Source organism: Oreochromis niloticus, linkage group LG23 (assembly GCF_001858045.2).
Source record: "Oreochromis niloticus isolate F11D_XX linkage group LG23, O_niloticus_UMD_NMBU, whole genome shotgun sequence".
NCBI classification, from domain to species: domain Eukaryota; kingdom Metazoa; phylum Chordata; class Actinopteri; order Cichliformes; family Cichlidae; genus Oreochromis; species Oreochromis niloticus.
This window is the reverse complement of record NC_031986.2, coordinates 40,045,988-40,066,623: the sequence shown is the minus strand read 5'-3', so window position 1 is coordinate 40,066,623 and position 20,636 is coordinate 40,045,988. Positions and strand designations below refer to the sequence as shown.

Sequence of the window (20,636 nt, the reverse complement as noted above, 5' to 3'; positions counted from 1 at the left end):
ACACATGCAGATATACTGCATAACTTCTTCTTAACTTCCAGTGTTGACTTAGAACAGGGATCTCGAACTTGTGGCTCTGGACCACATCCGGCTTTTTTATTGATAAATATGGATATGAATAATGGTGATTTTATGTATAGTTTTATTCATGCTGATAAGGGGAAAATAGAGAATGTAACGCTTATTGAAAAGATTTGTTTGCTTTGATTGGAAATGTTGTTAAAAACATGATCAACACAGGTCAGAGATCTGTTTATTTTATATATTATAGTTTATTTCTATTTGAACTGTTTTAAAGCTATTAGGCTTCTTTATGTTCTATTTATCATCAAAGTAGCCTCCTCTAAATTTGATATACTTTGCACGAACAGCACTCAAAGTATGCAAAGCGGTCTCTACATAAAAGATCTCACAGCTGTTCTGTTTTATCTGTAATAAGAATCATTTAAAAAGTAAATAATTTTCATTCTGTTTTATCTGTAATTTCAAAAATACAGCAAAAACATGGCATTATTTTAATGGAAATGCAAAGTTAAAGAGCCAAAATCACTGCAGCTTGTAATTATTTACACCTATGAGTAATGTTGATAGGCTAATTAATAATTAATAGGCTTCCGCAGTGATATTATTTGGGAGAAAACCTGCTTTTGATAGTAAAGGTTACTCATCCTAAGCTTGAATTAATGCTACGTAGTTGTATGAGCCGTCAGACCAACCAGTCAGGTGGCAGTTTTTACATCTATCCATATTTAGTGAAGACACTGAGCAAAGTGTATTTCAGATGCAATGACAAACAATGCTTCAATATGGATTTTACTATGAAGAGGTTTCTAAAATGATTCATTGTCATCATGCAAGCAACGATGAGTCTTATACCAATCACACGTCCTAAAAGACTGAACAGGTGCTTTTGGTGTTTTTTTGATGGGCTTTTCTAAGACCCAGCTTCCTTTCACTCGCAGCTCTCTAGTCTTCACTATAAAAAACACCTTTTCCAGCTCCATTTCCCTTTTCTGAGTTTTTTGACGTTTTATTTTATGCCTACTTCAGTACAATCTCACTTAGCTTGTCTGCACTGTGAGAAATCTTTCAACAGCGTACGTAGGTGACGACTAATGGAAAGCTACCTTTTAGCCTTTCATTTGTGTCAAGACAGTAATAGTCTCAAGTGAGGGGGAAGTGCTTATTGCCCCTTCCATCCACAGTGTATTAAACTGTAAATGTGACGTTAAACCCTTCATCAGAGTTAATGGCATTGCTTTCCCTTATTAAGAATTTAAGAGGTATTAGGACACAGACAAGGGAATTAAGGACTATAAACATTTTCTGATTGCTGATTAAGTCCTCTCCTGACTGGTTTGTTGCTGAACTGTGCAAACGACATACAAGGATGAAGTCAGGGGCCATCAAAGCTGACTTTAAGTTTCCTGTCTGAAAGGACCTCAAGCTGGGTTTCAACTCGGGGACGTTGGCAGGTTGACGTAGTGGGGACTGATAGTACCGGTAATATCAGTTGGGGGTTCAAAATGGTGCTGCACTTTAGTTTATATTTAACCTTTTTTTTCATTGGTTGTCATAGAAATTATTACGTTTCCTCAGTGGTAAATGGAAAAGTTTAAAACTACAGCCTGTCTATATTTTATCTAGTTCATTTAATAATTTACATAATGGATCAGATGGAGTTAATGACTAAAACCTAACCATAGTTTTTCCATTATTTTGTTGCGCATTGTGTTGAAAGATAGGAGTGAAGTCAGCCCGACCAGTGCAGACTGACACCCCGACGGGAGAGCTAAAAAAAATGGTGAAGTTGTTTGAGTGCCTCCCTGAGGCTTGTCCATCCTGTCAGTCTCTGACCAGAGTGTCAGTTCTCTGTCTGTCTCAGCTTGAGTAAACAATTTTCTGATTCTGCCTCCTCTCTTTTATGTGTCTAAAATGCTGTGTTACTTTCAATCCCACGCACTCACTCGCTGACAGACTTGGACAGACACCCTGTCCTGCAGACGCTAAATCCACAGATTGAAGCGGTTTTCAAAAAAATGTTTTAGCCAAGTCATAGTCCCGCCGTGTGTGGGATGTGTCCTTAAAATCTGAATGTAAACACCATTTGGAACCCTGAAATGTTTAAGTGAAGCACACTAATTGGGGTGAATCCAGGTTAAAGTCATTACTGTTTAAAGACGACTTATTATGGTCAGTTCCAGCTCCATGTTCTTCGTCTCTACTGCTTCACTGTTCCGAATAAACAAATAAAATAAGATGTTTTAATTTCTTTTCCCTCCCTTTGAGGCAACTTTCTTTTGATTGAACTTCCTCTTAAAAATAAGGATTGAATCGCAGGTAGGGGGGTTCTGTGATCCCACTCAGAGCTGTGTGCCTAAGAGGAACGTATTAAGGATATCTCTTCTCACTGGTGTCATACAGAGCCAAGGGAATAAAAATAGCCTGAAACCGAACATTCAGAGGACTCTGAAGCCTGAGATTGTTGCTCGTAGGGATCACTTGAGCTGATCACGTCAGAGAAAAACAAGGAAAACAATGATAAGAACCTTTTAAGAATCTTATTTGATTAATAAATACTAATGACACAGCAAGAATTGTAAGTAATTACAGTAAAACGAACTAACCTCATTAATATTCCGTATTTCTCTGTCTCTACAGTGCTTTGCGGGGCCCCTCCAACTGTGGATAATGCCTTCCTGATTGGTCGGAAGCGTACCCACTATGACATCCACTCAGTAGTGCGTTACCAGTGCGCCGATGGCTTCCTGCAGCGGCACGTGCCCACTGCTAAGTGTCGTGCTAACGGCAAGTGGGACCGACCTAAAATCATCTGCATAAAATGTGAGTGTTAACAGAGAGAATATGGCTGCTTGGTAAACAGCAAGACTTACACAGTTTGTTAGGTCGTTTTCACATTTGTGTTTTAATCATTATTAATATTTTTAGCATGCACACCAAAAAAGACTGAACCCCAAACATCAACAGCCCCCAGGAGCTGCTGTCACTTTGTGTATTCTCGGGCTTTCCATCCCCTCTCTCGTTATTGATAATTGCAGTTTTTAGTCCCTTGGGCTTGCTTAGAAGTCGCAGGGTGTCCTTTGAAGTGTTTTGTGCTCGTGGTAATTTTTTTCCCACTTTTCCTTTGTAGACTTTTTCAAAACTAATTCTAACAACAGGTTGAAGCTTCATGTAATACAACACACATGCAAGAAAGAAAGAAAGGTCCAGTGATTTACAGAAAGATCTGCAAGCATATACAGGAAACGCAGTATTTGATACAAAAATAGCGGTTATGCAGTTTTAATGTGTTTGAGTCAATATTTGGTGTAACCACCTTTATTCTTCAACACAGCCTGAACTCTATTAGCCAGCTTTCGTGTAATTTCTTTAAATAGGTATAACTCTCCAGGATTCTTGAAGGACATTTAAAGCTCCTTTCTGGACGTTGGCTGCTTTTTGTTCCGTTTTCTGTCGAGTTGATCCCACACCGCTTCACTAATAATCTGGGGAAGCCAACTCAAGGCCGATAGGTTTCCATTATGTGTTTTTCGGCCCACATATATTTTTACTGCATTGGCAGTGTGTTTGGGAACTCAGGGTACTTTTCCTGTTCATAATTCCATCAATTTTGACAAGATCTCCAACACCACTGGCTGAAATACCAGTGTGTCGTTTCCTCAAGAAAGACTTCTTGACAGCCACCCTTCAGTTGAGACCATTTCTAATGAGGCTTCAGTAAACAGTAGATGAGTCAGTTAAAGGGCACGGTGCATTTTTCAGGTCCTGTATCAGGTCTTTCCTTGATTCTTCCTATTTCTTAAGGACCTTCATATACTGTTGTTTCTAAATTTTTAGACGTGAGACTTTTTCTTTATACTCCACTTGTTGAATTTCCTCACCTTTTTAAGAACATACTGACAGGTTTCCCGCTAACAACTCTTTGAAAGTCACTTTGTTGGTCCAACAAAACTTGAATTTTTATTTTTGGCATTTTATGTAGATTAAACTAAAGAAATAGGGACAGGTTACATACTGCTCGTAACAAAGTGTGTCTGAAGATGTAATGCTGTGTGTAGACACATCCCTTGAGTTAAGTGCCTTTTTCTGCTTGAATGATTAATAGGTCAGTGTTAAGTGGTTTAATAAACAAAAGCACAGTCCACTAAAAATGGTCAGGTATAAGACAATACTGAAAATGAAAGAAAATACAGTCAATATCTAAAGAAAATTTTTGGAAGACATTCAGTAAGCGTGGAAAATTACAGCTACAACTTTAAAACGGCTCAACTGGCTCAAAACTTTTCCACAGTACTGTTGTTTTGCACATGTAAAACATCTGCACAAAATAATCTTGCACAGATGGTGATAGTGATGACATTGTGGTGATATCACACTTGCTGCCGGGTATTTCTAAAACAGCACAGAAAAGCAGTTTCTTTCACTGAATACCTTATCTTCTTTAAAATAAACTTTACTTTTATCGATTTTTAAACTGCTCACACTAACTGCGACAGAATATACCGAATTGATGTCATAACTTTTCACCATAATTTTCTCTTCCTTATAGGCCGGTTGATCTATATGAAATATTCAGCAAACTGAGCCTTGTATTTCACTTCACTTTGCTCACAGGATGACAGTAATGATGAAATACTGAAATAATGTAGCTTCTGTTCAAAGCGATAAAGATTCCTTTGCTTATGACTCTTTATCTTTGGACAGAGTTGTTTTTATGGCCCAGAGTTATAATGTTGTTATCATTCATTGCAGACGACATTTCTTTGTTGGCAACCCAGAAAGGGACGGAGCAATCTAATTTGGCAGTACACACCAGGAACAAGCTTATACCGAGGCAGTGAGTGGGTGGCTAGCTCATTGTGCCCTTGCTAAAGGCGCCCAGTCTACTCAATGAGAGATAAAACAGATTCCCTCAGTGTGGTGGAAACAGTTAAACCATCTGCACATTTTGACCTTCCTGTGTTTTGATCCCTGTTCTCTCGCATCTTACCTGGTTTCAAAAACTTCTGATCCTTGCCAGTGATTCATCTCCCGCTTGCATCAGTTTTCTACCCTTCACTTTCATCTCATTACATACTGAAATACTCCTTTAATACTTACTTCTCTCTTCCGCTTTGGTTGCTCCTCCAGCCCGGCGAGCTCACCGTTACCGGCGCCACCACCACAAGACCAGGAGAGAGCGCAGAAAGCACAAGAGGCACAACCACAGAGAGGGAGGCCACCACGGCGGAGAGGGAGGCCAGGGTCACAACCACGCCCGCTTCTGAACCAAAAAAACACCATCATTCCCCTCCCCTTTTCTCCTCTGCTGCCAGCTGCAGTTTGCCTGTCTCCCTGTCGTCCCCATTTCCCCAAACAGTTCTTCACAATAACAGCCCAAAACTCTCTGACCAAGCCGCCTCCCTCCAGCCTCGTCCCGCACTGCATTGTCCTGCCCTTAGCTCTACCCCCGGTACTCCAAGTCAGCCTGTATCATAGTCAACTGCAAGGCCTGGCAAAGTGTTGCCAGGCCTCATCAACAGGACAATAACAAATCCCTTTGTACTCTTTTTACCCTCCTTTCTCGGTCCGACGTTCTGGTCATACCCTTGCTGTCTCTTACCTACCTTCTTTCTTGACCCAGTTACTCTCCCCTCGAGCTCAACGATGACCTGAAACATGGGGCTACGCTGACCTGTTTTTCAAAAAAAAAAACCCTTTGAGAGCCACACTGAACATTCTTCAGAGAGAAGTTCCTAAATAGGGATTACATCATTGAATTTGCTGTATCAAAATCAGAGGAGTCAAGGAAGACATTGTGTTGTTGACTTGAGCCTTTTGTCTGTTGAACACATAGTTATTTTTTACAAATACTCAGTGTTTATTTCTTGACTCTGCTGCTTTTGGTTCGCTCTTTGTAAGGCATTGTACTTGACTTAATGCGACACTGAGTTATTCCGAAACAGATTTAATTGATTTTCTTTCATTCAGAAGCAGTTGTAATTGAATTATTTTAATTGTTAGCGTTGTATCTTCTTGTCAGTGTAAGACCATTACTTTAGATCAGATGCTTAACCCCAGAGGAAAATGGAAATCACATCCCTTCCCATTGCAGTTTCAGCACATCACATCACACATCAGTCACTTTTCAGAAGTGTTGAACAATATCAAACACCTCCTGCTGCGTCATACATCCACACCTGTCATTGTAGAGGGGTAATCTGAACGTTTGATGTCAGTTTGTCTCAACTCAGCTCAGCAGTCCCGCATTTGCTTTTTCTTTTTTCACAATTTGAGCTGCTGTGGGAATGTGTGCTGTGAATTAATCAAGGTGATGCAGCAGGGTGAAGAGCCTCTCACGTATCTGCTTCGCCTTTATTTTGAAGGTTTACTGCTGTTTTTACTGCATTGTGTGTTCAACAAGAGTATTGGTACATTCATATTGGGGTGTGTCAGGCCAAGGACTGCATTAGCTAGGCGCATAAGTATTATTCAGTCCCTCTCTGAGTGACATATTGTTCAATTTTGCAATTAATTTTATGTAGACGTGCAAATGATTAGCAAACATGGCAGTGAGATCACACTTTTATATATCACAAAAACACAGTGCACAGAAGATCAGAGTGGACTGTTTCACATCCCTCCTCTGAAAACAGTGATTCATTTTCACCATCAATCTGTTTTTAACTAACATTTATTTATTTAAATCTTCTTTGTAAATCTGCCAATGTGCATCCTCATCAAGCTCATCAGGACAACAGGTCAAGAAAAGTAAACCGCTGATTTGGACAACACTTTCAAATAACCATTTTTGCCATTAATACATGGGAAAATGTTGCTCTTGAAACAAACTTAAATCTTCACTCCCGGGTAGTTTAAAACATGTGATTTAAAACCATCCACTTTTTTAACTGTTTGTCCAGCTTATGCTACAGTCACACTGGGGAAAACAGGGACAACAAAATTATTGGGACAGTTTACAATGAACTTGCAACCTCGTTGCCTTTGAAATGGTTGTTTCGAAGACTGAAATCTGGCCTGTGACCATTTGCACTCAGTTGCCATCTTCAAAGCAACTTTGGTTTGACAAGACAGAGATAAACTGGAAAGAAGCTTATCCCAGGTGTTACATGGGTAGAGCCAGGGTACCCCGAGCACGTCCCATCAAAGGGCTAACACAGAGACACAGACACCCTCTCATCCACGCCAGTTTGGAAAACCCTCAGAGGCACAGGGAGAACATCCAAACTGCACGTAGACACCCACGCTCACCATGAGGTTCAAATCAAGAGCCATATTGCAGTGAGACAACAGTGTAACCACTGTGCCACAACCTTTTTATGGCAAGTCCGTTGGTGACAGTTCGGGATTTGTTTGTCTCAATTTCAAAACATCCAGCCTTTGTAGAGCATCATTAGCAGCGATTAGTTAAACGTTTTGTGTCAAGCAAAACAACTTGTCTGTCTGCCTGCTAGATTTGTATCATTTCATTAGTTGTTTTTTTTTTTATTTTACTGAAAAACAGCCAGTTGCTGCTTGTGGAAAGAGTGCTGATGAGACTGAACCAAAAAGTCAAGTTAGGGGCTACAAAGATTCGATCGCTCAGATACTCTGAAAATATTTGTGATTTTTGTCTGTGTTTGTCACTGAAATCATTTGATCCGTTGTCATAACACCGACATTCAGAACAAGGTTTAATGATTAAGGGACTGAAGATGTACATTTTTGTAGTGTAGTCTTCAGCCTTAACCAGCTCTCTGAAGCAGGAAGAATTGAGCAAGTAGTGGGAAACAAGCACGACAACAAGCTGAGATTGTTGTATCATGAATCAGAGCTTTGTGCAGAGTATGAGGATGAATATGATGCAGAGGAGACAGAGACAACAAGCTCTTGCTCATCTCGTGTCTGTGTATGTGGATGCCGCATGTGTGCGTTATGGCTGAAGACGCCGACAGTGGCTGAGGTCCCAGTGGATGACGATATAAAGGATCAGCAGAGATTAAGGCTTGCCATTTCTGGAGTCTCGCAGCTGTTCACACCTGAGCTCGCCCCTGTCGTGTCTCCTCTTTTAAAGAGGGGATTGAGATGGATAGAACAAGCACTTTGCTCCCTTTTTCTTCCCCTTTACTGCCGGGTTAAATTGCTGTTTTTTAAAGCCAGCACTTGGGGTTAGAGCTTCTGGGATTACACCCCAGCACTTTTATCCCTCGTTTCTCCATCTCGTTATACTTTTATCATCACCACCTATACACTTTAGTACCTTTCATCTTCGTCGGGAAGTGGACAATAAGCACACCTAAATTCAGTTTAACTTGTTTTTTAGTGGAGAAAGCGTACACTCAGGGTTTTCAGCAGCCTCTCGCACATCTTATGAAAACACTAAACCAGGATCAGGTTATAAAAAGTCACTTGAGGTAAGAAAATCTATCCTGCACACATAAATCCCCCCGCCTTTGTTTATCTCCCCTCACCTTGGCAATGACAACGCTCCTCCACATGGAGAAGAATAGTGATCGTAGATCCCTGTATCAGTTTAATTAATCTACTGCATGCCTAATTAACAAGTTGCATTATCTGCAGAACCACAGAGCAGCCATGACAAGGGGAGGGTTATGCTGATGGACAGCGAGTGGAAAGTAAAGAGTGACAGACAGGGAGCCCAAAGAACTGTCATAGCTGTCGAACAGCTGTCGCACGAAGATGTCAGGCTGACACAAACTTCTTTTTTTCTGTCTTTCCTGGAAAATAGATTGATAAAAGAAAGCGGATGAATAAAAGGGCAGACCGAAGACCCAATTCAAATCAGAGTTGACACACAGGGATGGTTTAATTACAGCTGTGTAAAGGTTCAGCTGTGTGACAGGACAAAATTTTATTGTGATAAAGCGATAAGGAAATGAATACAAGCTAGCTTATAGTGGTTAATAGGACTGGACGTTTGTGTTTAAGGAGAGTCTGACGTCTGTCAATTTTTCATTGCCTCTGCAGAGATTTTTAGGCCTTCCAAACAAGATGCAGAAAATTTATTTAAATCTTCCATCCCACATGAGTTGATATGTTGATATGTGTGGAATTTCTACTGATAATGTTCCATTTTTTATTTAAAAAAAGAGAGAAGTCAAAAGTATAATAGACAGCACATAAAAGATCCGTTTGAATTTAACGGAGAGCTTCGCCCTCTGGACCGAGGGTAATGAACAATTTAGTTTTTGCACATCCATTGGGACTGAGCTGGTCTTTTAAAGGTGGTTAACCTTTCTCACCGGCAGAGAGGAGAAAAAAAATCTTTCAATGAATTCAAACAGCCACACTTTTCCTCTTGAAATTTCAAACAGTGTCTGTCTCTCTTTGCTTTTGACTCCTCCTTTTAATCTCCTCCACTCACATTCCTCTCCCCTTCCCTCGTCGGGCTTTCTAGTCAGAGCCCCGAGGGCAGGCAAACAGAAAGCGACAAACTCTTAGAATTGTGAGTGTTAATTATGAAGATGAATGAGTTAACAGCGGTCTCTGCCAGCTGTCTCTTGGCTCAGCACCACGCCTCGGGGGGGAAAGCAGCGGGCAAACCGCTGAATGTCTTCGCAGCCAGAAGGCCTCTTCTCAGGCGTAGCCACCTATCGTAATTGTTACCCACTTACTGAGTTCCGCATACATGAGATAGGAATTGGATTGATGGGAGTGCAGTGGCATCTTCTTGTGCTTGTAGCTGTGACTGTCTGATTGCCCTCTGTCTCAATGTTGACAGCGGGAGCGCAGCTCGGTTAAATTTGTTGTACATGTTTTTGACGAAGCACGCGCCTAGTTGGAAGAGTGTGACCGAGGCGGGTGCAGCAGCCTTCATAAACACCAATGTAATTTCCAGTGTACGTGGAGGGAAAAAAATCTAATATCCAAGCATGAAATTGCAGATAATAAAACAACGTTACAAGAGAAAAACTTTCTAGGATGACGACTTGAAGGCATAGTTCACCCCATTATCAAATATACATGTTTTTCCACTATCCTTCTCAGATTGCATATGGTGTGACTTACCCAGTTCTGTAGTTATCTGCAATTGAGAGATGGCTGCCTTCTCTCTCTAGAATTAAATGGAACTTGTAATGACAAACTATGCATTTGAAAAACATGGCAGCAATGTATTTTCTTTGCAGAAGTCACCACCTGTTAATTACTTAAAAGAAACACATCCTGTATCAGTTTGTCTGCCAAACTACACCTCTACATTAAAGGAAGCTGCATTAGTATTCAGCTGAAGGATCGTTTATGTTTACATCCTGTCACAGTGTCATGGGTACAACCTCTTGTCACAGATATGCATGCTTCCTTTTGCACAGTGATACTGCTGGCAAGGCTATCTTGGTTATAGAAAAGAATTTCTGAGTAAAAGACATTGAAGCTTAGTTTTTCAAGGTGCTTCAAGTGCTACAAAACCAACGCCATCGTAGTTTTGTTATAGTCGAGAAAACAAAAACAACTGTTTAAGAGTTTAGCATCTGTAAAATTGGGCAACTCATACCAAAAGAGTGTAAATGGAAACTATCAGTTAATTTGCACATACCTCGAGGATTGATCAGTGGAATGCCTAATAGTACTGTGATGCCTGTTAATGTTGTAAATGAATGTTCTGAGGAATGATCAGAGCTATTATTGCAGTAATCATATTGCAGTGATTTTCACTTAAAGCGCTTTGTGCAACAGGCTGCATTCACCCATTCAAACACACATTTATAAAGTGCTTATTCCATACACATAGCATTCACACATCTGCAGTCACACACTAGCGAGACTACGGCTAGGACACCCTGACCTGCAGACTGGAGCAGCCAGAGGTCAAAGTCAAGTCTACCGCCTGTTTGCAATGGAGACAAAGAGCATATGTTTGTGGGGATGAAGGAAACCAACAGCTCTTCTTTCCCGCATGTATTGTAACATCTTTCTGTGACTCTGGACCTGATGCATTTGAACAGGACACTCATCAGTCATGACGGCCTGATAAGAGCGTTAGAGGCTGTTGTCCTTCCTCAATCACACGCAGACAGACTATTGATTTCGTGATTAGGCTGTCTGTCCTGGGTTCTTATTAAGTTCGTCGATGGCATCGGCGGTACAATTGCATTGACTGACTGCTGAGCGTTTTTTAAATGACAGGAAAACAGACTGGTGTAGCTTATAGCACTCCCATGTGTCCATAAGACACTCCAGGTAGTGTTCTGTCCCATATGCATACTACTACTCTCATAACTCCCTATCTCAATCTCATAACCATCTCATGTGGATTTTTTTTTTTAAACTTTCACCTCCCTCCTGAGGACTGCTGCATCACTTGTCTAAAATAGTGGAAACCACACCGCTGGTATTTGTATAACATCGCAGCTCTGTCTGATGCTGAGTTGAGACAGTTTATCACTGTAAAGAAAATGGCTGGGATGGATGGATGAATGGAGATATGTTACAGTGGGATTATGACAAATGTGAGTGACAAACGCAAAGCAGGAAGCAGTGAAAATGCTCCCTTTTCTCCTCTGTGATATAAATACTCAAAGTTTTTTGTTAGAACAATCCATTTAAACTCTGGGTGTGTTTGTTGCTTAGCCTCTCTGGGCCATATTCACACAGCCTCTGTGGATGAAAAACCCATCGCCTGCTTTCTGTTCCTCTCGTCGGCTCACACGCTGCTGGTTTATACCGCTGCAACAGAAAAACAAGAGGCGCTCGGTCAACAGGAGAGATGGAAGCGAAGTAACAGTTTGCCAAACTGACAAACATCACTTCTTTGGCTCCATTCCCCGCACACCACTTCAGTCTGTGTGTGTTTGTGTCGACTGTGAGCACATACACAATATCGCTGACGCTGAGCTCATCCACAGCTGTGTGAATGTGGTCCACAAGTATTTATCCATATTTATTGATGTATGTTCTTATGAATTCCAGTCCTGTCCCTGTATTATATTCTTTACAAGACAAATGATCATTAAAGGAAACCCTTGTTTGGATCCGTTACCTTCTTGCTCAGAGTGGTTATTTGTGTTTGAATTACTTGAAGCCAGTATGCACCTTATTTTGCATTAAGCTTTTCTTTAGTAATATTATTATTATTAGCATATTGTCATTTATGTGCAGTACACTGTTCATCACTGTAAGTTACCAAAATCGAATCTTTCCAAGCCACCTTGGTGTTGAAAGAGGATTTAATACAAATTATATTAATCGCTTTGTTCGTATAATCATTACTAATCAAAATAAAAAGTAAAACATAAGGTGATAAATGAGATTTTTTTAAAAACTGTAAATCCATTTTTAAAAACTAAGAAATATTAAAGGCAAAAGCCTTTGAAGGCAGATGTGGCAGATAAGGCATCCAGCCCTAAAACATATATGTTTATTAAAAAATAGTTTGTCGTTTGGTGAATGAAGCAGCCATAAGCTGGCGGGCTTAGGTTAGCATAAATACTGGAAAAAGGGGAGAAAGCTAAATGGCTATAGAGGAAGAGGCTATATATAAATTCAAAAAGCCAGCATCTTGTTTTGGAGAGGTTCTTTTTATTTGTGATTACCAGTTAAAGCTTGAAAAAGCTTGTAGTTAAGGCTAGATCAGGTGACCCTGAATCATCCCTTGGCGATGATCCCACAAGCAACAGTCTCAGACTGCCGCAGAACCTGAGGTGATACACGGCGATACGACAAGCATGTCTTCTCCTCTCACCTCTTTTGACTCTCCAGGTGTTCGCATACCACTGCAGCGTGTCAATTTTTTTTCTTTTCTCTCCAGTTGTTTGTGCTTTTCTCCTGTCTCTCTGTGCTTTCCTTTTTCTTTTCTCTTCTCTCTCCCTTCACCGTCCAACCAGTCGCAGCAGATGGCGCTCATCCCTGAACGTGGTTCTGATGGAGACGTCTTCCTGTTGAAAGGGAGTTTTTCTTTCCCACTGTCGCATTCATGTGCAGTAATGTGCAAAAGTGTTGAGTAACTCTTTATTTCTTTATTATTTTGCTAGGAAAATAAGGAATAGGTGAGGTAAATTATTGAAATATCTGCTAAAGTAAATGGAAATACAGTTTATATAAGACAGAGTTTGTGAAGTTCTAAGCAGCTCGTCAGAACTCCTCTTTTAATGTTCACTGCCTTTTGCTATGTTCTCTCTCAGCATGATCTCAAACTGCTTCACTGGGGAGGCCAATCCATGACTGATAGTATTCAATTGTTTTTTTTTTCTATATCCATGTATACTTTTACTGTACTGGCAGTGTGTTTGACATTATTACCAAGACTAACAAGTTGAACCAAAATGTTCCACACCATGCTGAGATGTGCCAAGTTTCTTACTATTAGCTCTTTGGCAATCACATTGATACAAAAATACTGTTTTATTTCTGTCAAACTGTGCTATCTTTGTCTATTTTCTTTTCTTTGTAGAGTCAGTTAAAGAAACAAACGGTTCAAAAGATGAACGTCCTTTGTGTTAGGTGCTTTTTTATGATTGAATGATTCAGTGTTAAGTACTTTACCAAAAAAACTAAAACAAGCAAACAAACAAAAAAAAACATTGCTCTGAAAATTTTGAGGTATAAAGATCCACTGAAAATGAATGGAAAAAATAACGAATGTCCAAAGAAGACATTTGAAAACCCTCCAACAAGCCTGAAGAACTATGGCTCAAGACCACTTTAAATAATTGCAAATACTAATAAAGAAATGAGGGGTGGCTCCCGATTTTTCCAGAATTTCATTCACCAAATTTGGACCATAGACTTTCTGGATAGGCCATTAAGTAAATTGTAGTATCTCTCATATGATTACAAAAATGCTCCAAAAGGCAGCTCCTTACACACAAAGATTGTTTCAGTTGTTCAGTCAGGCTTGCAATAGGTTGTGCTAGTTAACAATCGGAGACTGCATGATATGAGATAAGGTTTTACTTCATTACTGAATCACAGGTCAACAGCAGAAAAGGTGAATATTCAGTAGATGATGCTGTCCTTTAAAAATAGAAATGTGAGTGTTTTTAAGCTTTTTCAGTCCAAAACCTGTGCTGATGTAAAACCTTCTGTAAGAAATGATTAAGTGCTAAAAAACTAATGTAACCAATGGCTGTATCTTCAGTTTTTGTCAAATGTCCCACTCATTCCTGGAAAAACCAAAGGGACTGTTTTTGCTTGTGTGTCATCAGAGTGTGTCCTCTCCAGTAACCATTGTGTTCGTTTATATGTGAGAGATTCAGTTTTGCTCTAAGCGCCATCTGCTCCTCGCTGACCATAATGTGCTCAGGACATCCTTTCCAAATATCTTTAGATGAGACGAAATATTTTCCCCACATCCAAGATACAAATAAAACTAATACAATTTTGGCCTCATTTTTTTTTTCTTCATATTCCAACTCAGTTCTGGCTGAGGCAACAGAGTAGGCTGCCAAGGGCGAATCCCTCAGTGGCATAAGTGAAAAAGCGTAGGAGGAAAAGACGAAAAGAAGGAGGAGACAGACAAGTGAGGAGGATCAAAGGTAGGAGGAAGGAAGGAAGAAGGTGAAAGGGGAATTCGAATGAGTGGGAGGGATTTTGTTTTGGAAGCAGTTTGTGAATACTTCTACTGTTGCACCATCTAACCTCGGAGACCTTCACTTCACCTGAACTTCCTCTGATGAGTGCTCTCCTATCAATGCATGGTTTCATTGCCTCACAACACTGTTTTGTGTAAGAAGCCAATCTCATCTTCACTCCCTAGCTCTCTTTCTCTGTATTTCTTCCTGCATTGCTCTTCTCATTTTTCTCAACTCCTTTGATATGTGACTCACTCATTTCATTATTATTCCGAAACACCGGAAGAATCCACACTGCTGGGTTCAGTTTCCCGACGACAATCAGTCACTTTGAATGTAGCATCTCTTTTACGCTCTCTGCTCAGGCGTGTTCGCTGATGTTTTTCACTCAGCTCAAGTTCCAAGGACAGTGCTCATTAAGAGTGCTTACCGGGAATTTCTCTTAAATTCAAAGCTGAAAATGACCTTCAGCTCTCCTCTGTTGCTGTGCAGTAGTGAGAGATTTGTTACAGGCACTTGGAGCGGCGCTCCAAAAACATCGCTTAAATTTCCCTCAAATGTTTGGCTCCGAGGAGCAGTATGAACCTACACACTCTGAGCCGAGTGTCCATAAGACTTATAAAACCATACAGAGGGTCCCACTAGCAGATTTTTCTCTGAAAAGACATTAAAATGCATTATTTTTAGGTCAGATTTGTGCTATTTCTTGCAATACAACTTGGCTTTGAGATGAACAGATAAATTAGAGGCATGAAAAGACTTCTCATCCTAACCTTGTTCTTGGGTCGATATGGCCTCATCTGGCAGGCATGGCGAATCGATGAGGATCTCTGGCATTATCTTGCATTATCGCTTAATGACACTGCCAAAGTTCAAGAAGATTATGAAAAGCAACAAGGGGTTTAGCATCATCTCAGGCCTGACAGTCTCTTACTCCGTCTCCACTCCGCCTCTCCCATAATTACTGTCTGTTTTTATCTTACACATTAACATAAAAGGCTCCAGGCAAGAACACACATATACATGAACACCAAACTGCTTATCCAAATCAAAAAAAGATTAATGTGCATCTTAACCCTGTTTATCTTCCTCATCTTTATTGCGGCCAGGTTGTTGAATAGCTTTGCTCATGAATCTGCGTTCAGGCCCGTCTTAATGATGGCGCGCCGCAGATGGCGGCCTGTCAGCTCTCTAACAGCTTCTTTTACAGTTGTGTGTGTGCGATCGTGTGTTTGTGTGTGTGCATAAGTCAGGGCGGAGGAGCAATGCCAGCAAAATCATCAGTCTGAGCCAGGTCTTTCATACACCGTCAACCACGCATTCTGCTCTACCAGCTGTGTATATGCTGTGCGGTGTTTTGTTATATGACCCCATCTGATGATCAGGAAATCTGGCTTGATTGAGCTTGTTTTAGCACATCTCAACTCTCATCAAACATGGGAAGCAACTAAGTGCGTGTTCTCCAATGTAATGTAGCTCATTATATTTCTCTGACAGCTATTAGCTGCAAATTAAGACCATGGAAATGTATAATAGATGGGCATAGCTACTGTGACATCACCCGCTGGGTCTGTAGCCTCGAGACGAGCCTTTTCACTGTCAAAGTCTTGTTGTTTTGACTGTAAACCACACCAATCATGCACTCATCACCTCTCACTCTTGAATCATTGACCAGTGAGCATATCCTGGATAATCCTCCTTTCTGACACCTAGAAAAGCCCATAAAGTCAGCAGGAAAGAGTTCTGGGCAGAGGGCTGTTTGTCCCTTGCATTTTTGCAGGACTTAGATTGTTTTTGCAGCCACAGTTATCACCTCCTGGTGGCTTTTGAAAAAACTGCAGGTTTAGTGCACTTCCAGTTGGCTTTATTGTTCAGACCCAGAAGCTATATCCATATTTTATATTGTCTATGATTCAGAGTGAATATTCAAATCTTAATCCCTCTACGTATAATATAAGGGTGATCTGGTACCTTTTCTTTATGGTTAATATTCAGTAAGTTAGTTTGGTATTTGTAGTTATAGTAATTTAAAAAAATACTCCATTACAAGTGAAAGTCCTGCAGTAATGCTCTAGTCAATGTACTTGTGTACGCAAATGTGTGCCAAAAACGGCAACAATATAACAGTCCATAATATTTAATTATCACTACAAAGCAAAGTTTATGTATTTTCCTCTCTTATTTTCTAATTAAGGAAATGTCAGGTTGGTTAATCTGTAACTTTGCACATGTTTTGTTTGGTCTTACAGTCTTCATTTGTAAAGAAGCCTATAACTAATAAGCAGAAAAATTCAGTGTCTGGTGGAATGTAGACATGTAAACAGTGAAAGCCAATTTTCATCACAAGTGTTTTAATGGGTATTAATGGGTTGAGCTATCATTAACATTCAGTTACAGCGTTACTGTTAAAAATCAGTATTGTATGACTGTATAATTGTTTAACTAAAAGAAGCCAGAACCTATAATAAAATCCATGAAAATTAATCAAATCACAAAATAGTTAAACATCAACTTAAATATGCTCTATGACCGAGTGCTGACCCTCTGTTAGCAGGATGGATAGATGCTCAGTTCGGATCAATATAGTAAAGTTTGCTTTTAGCTGTTGCTAACCATTTTCTCCCTAGAGCTTGTTGTGTTGGTTGCAGGCTATATTTGTTATAAAAGCACATCTGGTGCCTTCATTTGCATTCTTTTTCTTTTTTCTTTTATTTTTGATAAGTATGACACATTCACTGAAGGGGCCACCTACTACTAGCATGACTAACGTGTGTAGGTTTTGTTATGCTTCATCTCTGTAACATTCGAGTTGGTAAAGTCGCAGTCGAGACTCTTTAGAACAGGTTTAATAACATCTGCGTCAGTCTTTGTTGTTGATGTTAAATCTTTACAACTGATGGAAGCGCACCCACTTCACACATTAGGGTGTTTTAAAGTTTTTGTAAGCTGTATTCTCACGGTTACTTCTCAAACTTTGATAAACTGCCTCATGGGCTAACCTGCCTCATGGGATGCCACTTGACACTGAGCTGGTTGAATAAAAGTGAGTTTACCAGACTTTACTGATCTCTGCTTAAGATGTTGTGGAGATAAATTGAAATGCACACAGCTAGTTTGTCTTTGCAAGGAGTTCAAACAGCATCACAGAGTACAGGAGAAGTCTGCATGGTTTTTGACAATATAAACCTAGGATGTCTGAAGAGACTTGTGATCTGCCATGGTCACAGAATTCCATTATAACACTATAACTCGTACATCAGCATGTGGTATATCTGAAAGATTACATGGAGACAAAGTAAGACAGTATGAATCCTTTCATTCAGTAAGGTCAGCTTGACAGAGAAGTAGCAGTCTTACAATTTGTCATTACAAAGGCTAGCCAAGGCCTGCAGTTACAGCTACTGCCATAAGCAGTACGATGGGGAAGAATAAGGTGTTAAACCAAAAAGACAACCCAACCTTTTAAGTCTGACATGATTAGCCATTTCTGGGTCCAAAATCCTCTTCAGTTCCCAAATTGAAACAAACACTGCGGCATCACTGAGAGTTAAAAACTCTTTCATCTTTAATAAAATGATCAGTGTGACTGCTCTACCAGGTGTAAGAATTAAGTTTAACATCCGAGCATTCATGAAAAGCAGGATTTATGAAGTTTAACATGGTTAGAAGTTAGCAGAGAGTTAGCTTGCTAGTTTTATCTAAAGATGATACACCATATTCTGAATGAGGGATTTCTGAAACATTAACACGTACATCTCTGCTGTCACTTTGGACATAAATGAAGACAAAAAGCTAAACAGCAGCGACATTTGTAGGGTTGCTGAATTTGGCCTAGCTAGCATATAATGATGGTGGCTAGCTGGCTACAGAGCTATGATATATACTCCTGCATGATTAGGATTTCTTGATATTAAAAATTAACTTCATGTACCCATTCAAATCTTTGTTAGCCTCAGAGTGATTCTTTTCTCACCTGTTCAAATATTTGGCGTCTTCCAAATTGTAAGCCGATGGGCTGTAGCTAAAACCTGAACTTTAAAATGTGCTGCAGATGAATAGCGATAATAAAAACCCAGAGAGGCCGACAGTGCTCACTGACTATTTTTCAGGGATTGTTCATTAAAACTCGCTAAAAAAACAAGAGCCTTAATAAACACAGTGTAGTTTGGACCCGGAGCAGGGTTCATATGTCATTGCTTCATATTTCTGGTTGCCAGCCTGTCACAGGCCTAACACAGAGAAACTGACAACCATTCACACTCACATTCACATCTATAGACACTTTAGAATCAGCAGTTAACCTAACCCCACTAACTGCGCCTATGCCAAACGATATTTAACAAAACTTAAGCTTTAGTCATTTCTCTTCAGCTTTTAGCTCAGAAGTTTGGGTTCTTTGTGCTTCTTTAGGAAAGTCACTTAAAGTTTCTGTGAAAGATCAAAGTGCACGCAGGCCTTCGGGTGAATACTAGTTGTCGTCATGACTAAGGTTGAGCACTTTGTGTACTTCTGGATCCATTCAATTCCTTCTCTCTCAGGCAGGACCACAATAGCTCACTGGCTAGCCAATTTCTGCATGCCACTGCAAGGCCAGATACCCGAATCTTCCTGCATTCCCCATCACTATGCATTCCAAACGTTTTTCAGCCTCTCCTTCCTTTTCCTCTTATCTGTCTTTTTTCTTTCTTTCATTTCATTCCCAACAAACTTTTTTTTCTCCCACCTATCTCTCTTCCACACCTCTTATTCTCTCTGTTGCCATTCACGCTGTCATTTCCTCTGACTTTGTGTTTCTGCTGAGGCTGTCTCCTTTCTGTCATCTCTTCCAAACAAACCCACAAACTAACACTGCACCTCTGTCCATCTATACACACACACACACACACACACACACACATTCAGACTGTTTCATTACCCTCCTGCTATTTTCTTTCGACCCAATCCAGGATAGCTGAAAGGACCCAGCAAGTAAATCAGCATGACTCTCACTTCTTGATGACTGAGCTTGACAGCTCACTACCACAGAGAACAGCCAATGTAAAGTTGAAGGCTGGACTGTGGTAAAACTAAAATCCACAAGCTTTAGAAGCATCTATAGATGTCAGGGTAAACTCTCCCTTTCATTAGCCGCAGTGCACTCCATTAGAAGGTTAACACTTTCATTAAACTGAACACTGCTGCCTGTTAAAAATGCCCCTCACTCTCTAGGAAAAGCACTCACAATTTGGCCAATTAACAATCTCCAAAAATCAAGTGTTTCTGATGCATAATATGTATCACCAGCATTCTCCTGCCGAATTACACACAGAACACACAAGGCGCTAAGAGAGACTGTTCAGAAGGATTGGGTAATTTCTAAATCTATTTCCCATGGGCTCATGTTGCATGAATATGGGGTCATGTTGGTTTAAATCATATAAATGTTGAGAAGGGATAAATAAAAAATATAACTAACACCTAAGGGGATCGTCTCAGGGGCATTGCATCAGTTTAATCTTTGCTTGTAATGTCAAAGGTCAATAAATGAATGGTGTCTTTACACATTTGTAGAAAATTTCTGATACTAGTTTCCCTCTAATCATGGAATATATTACGAAAGCATTAATAAGCTTCCAAAGAGAGTAGAGGTTTCTTTATAATTTATTGTGACACTGGCACAGCACATGCTGAGAAAACAGGGCAGAATTGTAGTTTCTTTGGAATATGAGAGCCAGCAGCAGAAGGGTCAAGTTTTCCCTTCGGCAAGCCATTTTCAGGGACATAACCACACTATCTGTAGTCCACAGAGCCCCAGTGATGACATGGTATGAGTAGTAAAATATTATAATCTGGCTATAAGATTAGTAATTAAAGTAGTTATGAATGGGAATGAAGGTTCTTATGGACAATTAAGTTGGGGCCTTAAGTTGATAAGCCTTGAGGTAATAAGCTATGGCCATATTATAACTAAATTATGCCTATATCTTTATATTGCATATTTACTGAGCACACTGGGTTAGATGTGCACAGTTATTATGAAAGATGAGGCCCAGATAAATTTCAAAAATGGTGTAGAGAAGAAGAGTTGAACAATTAGGAAAAAAAGCTGCGTTCAAACTGTAAAAACTG

General features: G+C 40.1%; 1 protein-coding gene across 3 annotated transcripts in view; it reads left to right on the top strand.

The window, feature by feature from the left end:
• Nucleotides 1-11,997, top strand: part of ncanb (neurocan b) — a 172,641-nt gene extending 160,644 nt beyond the window's left edge. For all 3 annotated transcript variants that reach the window (XM_019352045.2, XM_025903081.1, XM_025903082.1), the window contains exons 15-16: nt 2,662-2,844; nt 5,152-11,997. In XM_019352045.2, coding sequence (XP_019207590.1) covers nt 2,662-2,844; nt 5,152-5,288 — 320 coding nt within the window. In that variant the 3' untranslated portion in view covers nt 5,289-11,997. The remainder of the gene's footprint in view (nt 1-2,661; nt 2,845-5,151) is intronic.
• The last annotated feature ends 8,639 nt before the right edge of the window (nt 11,998-20,636 follow it).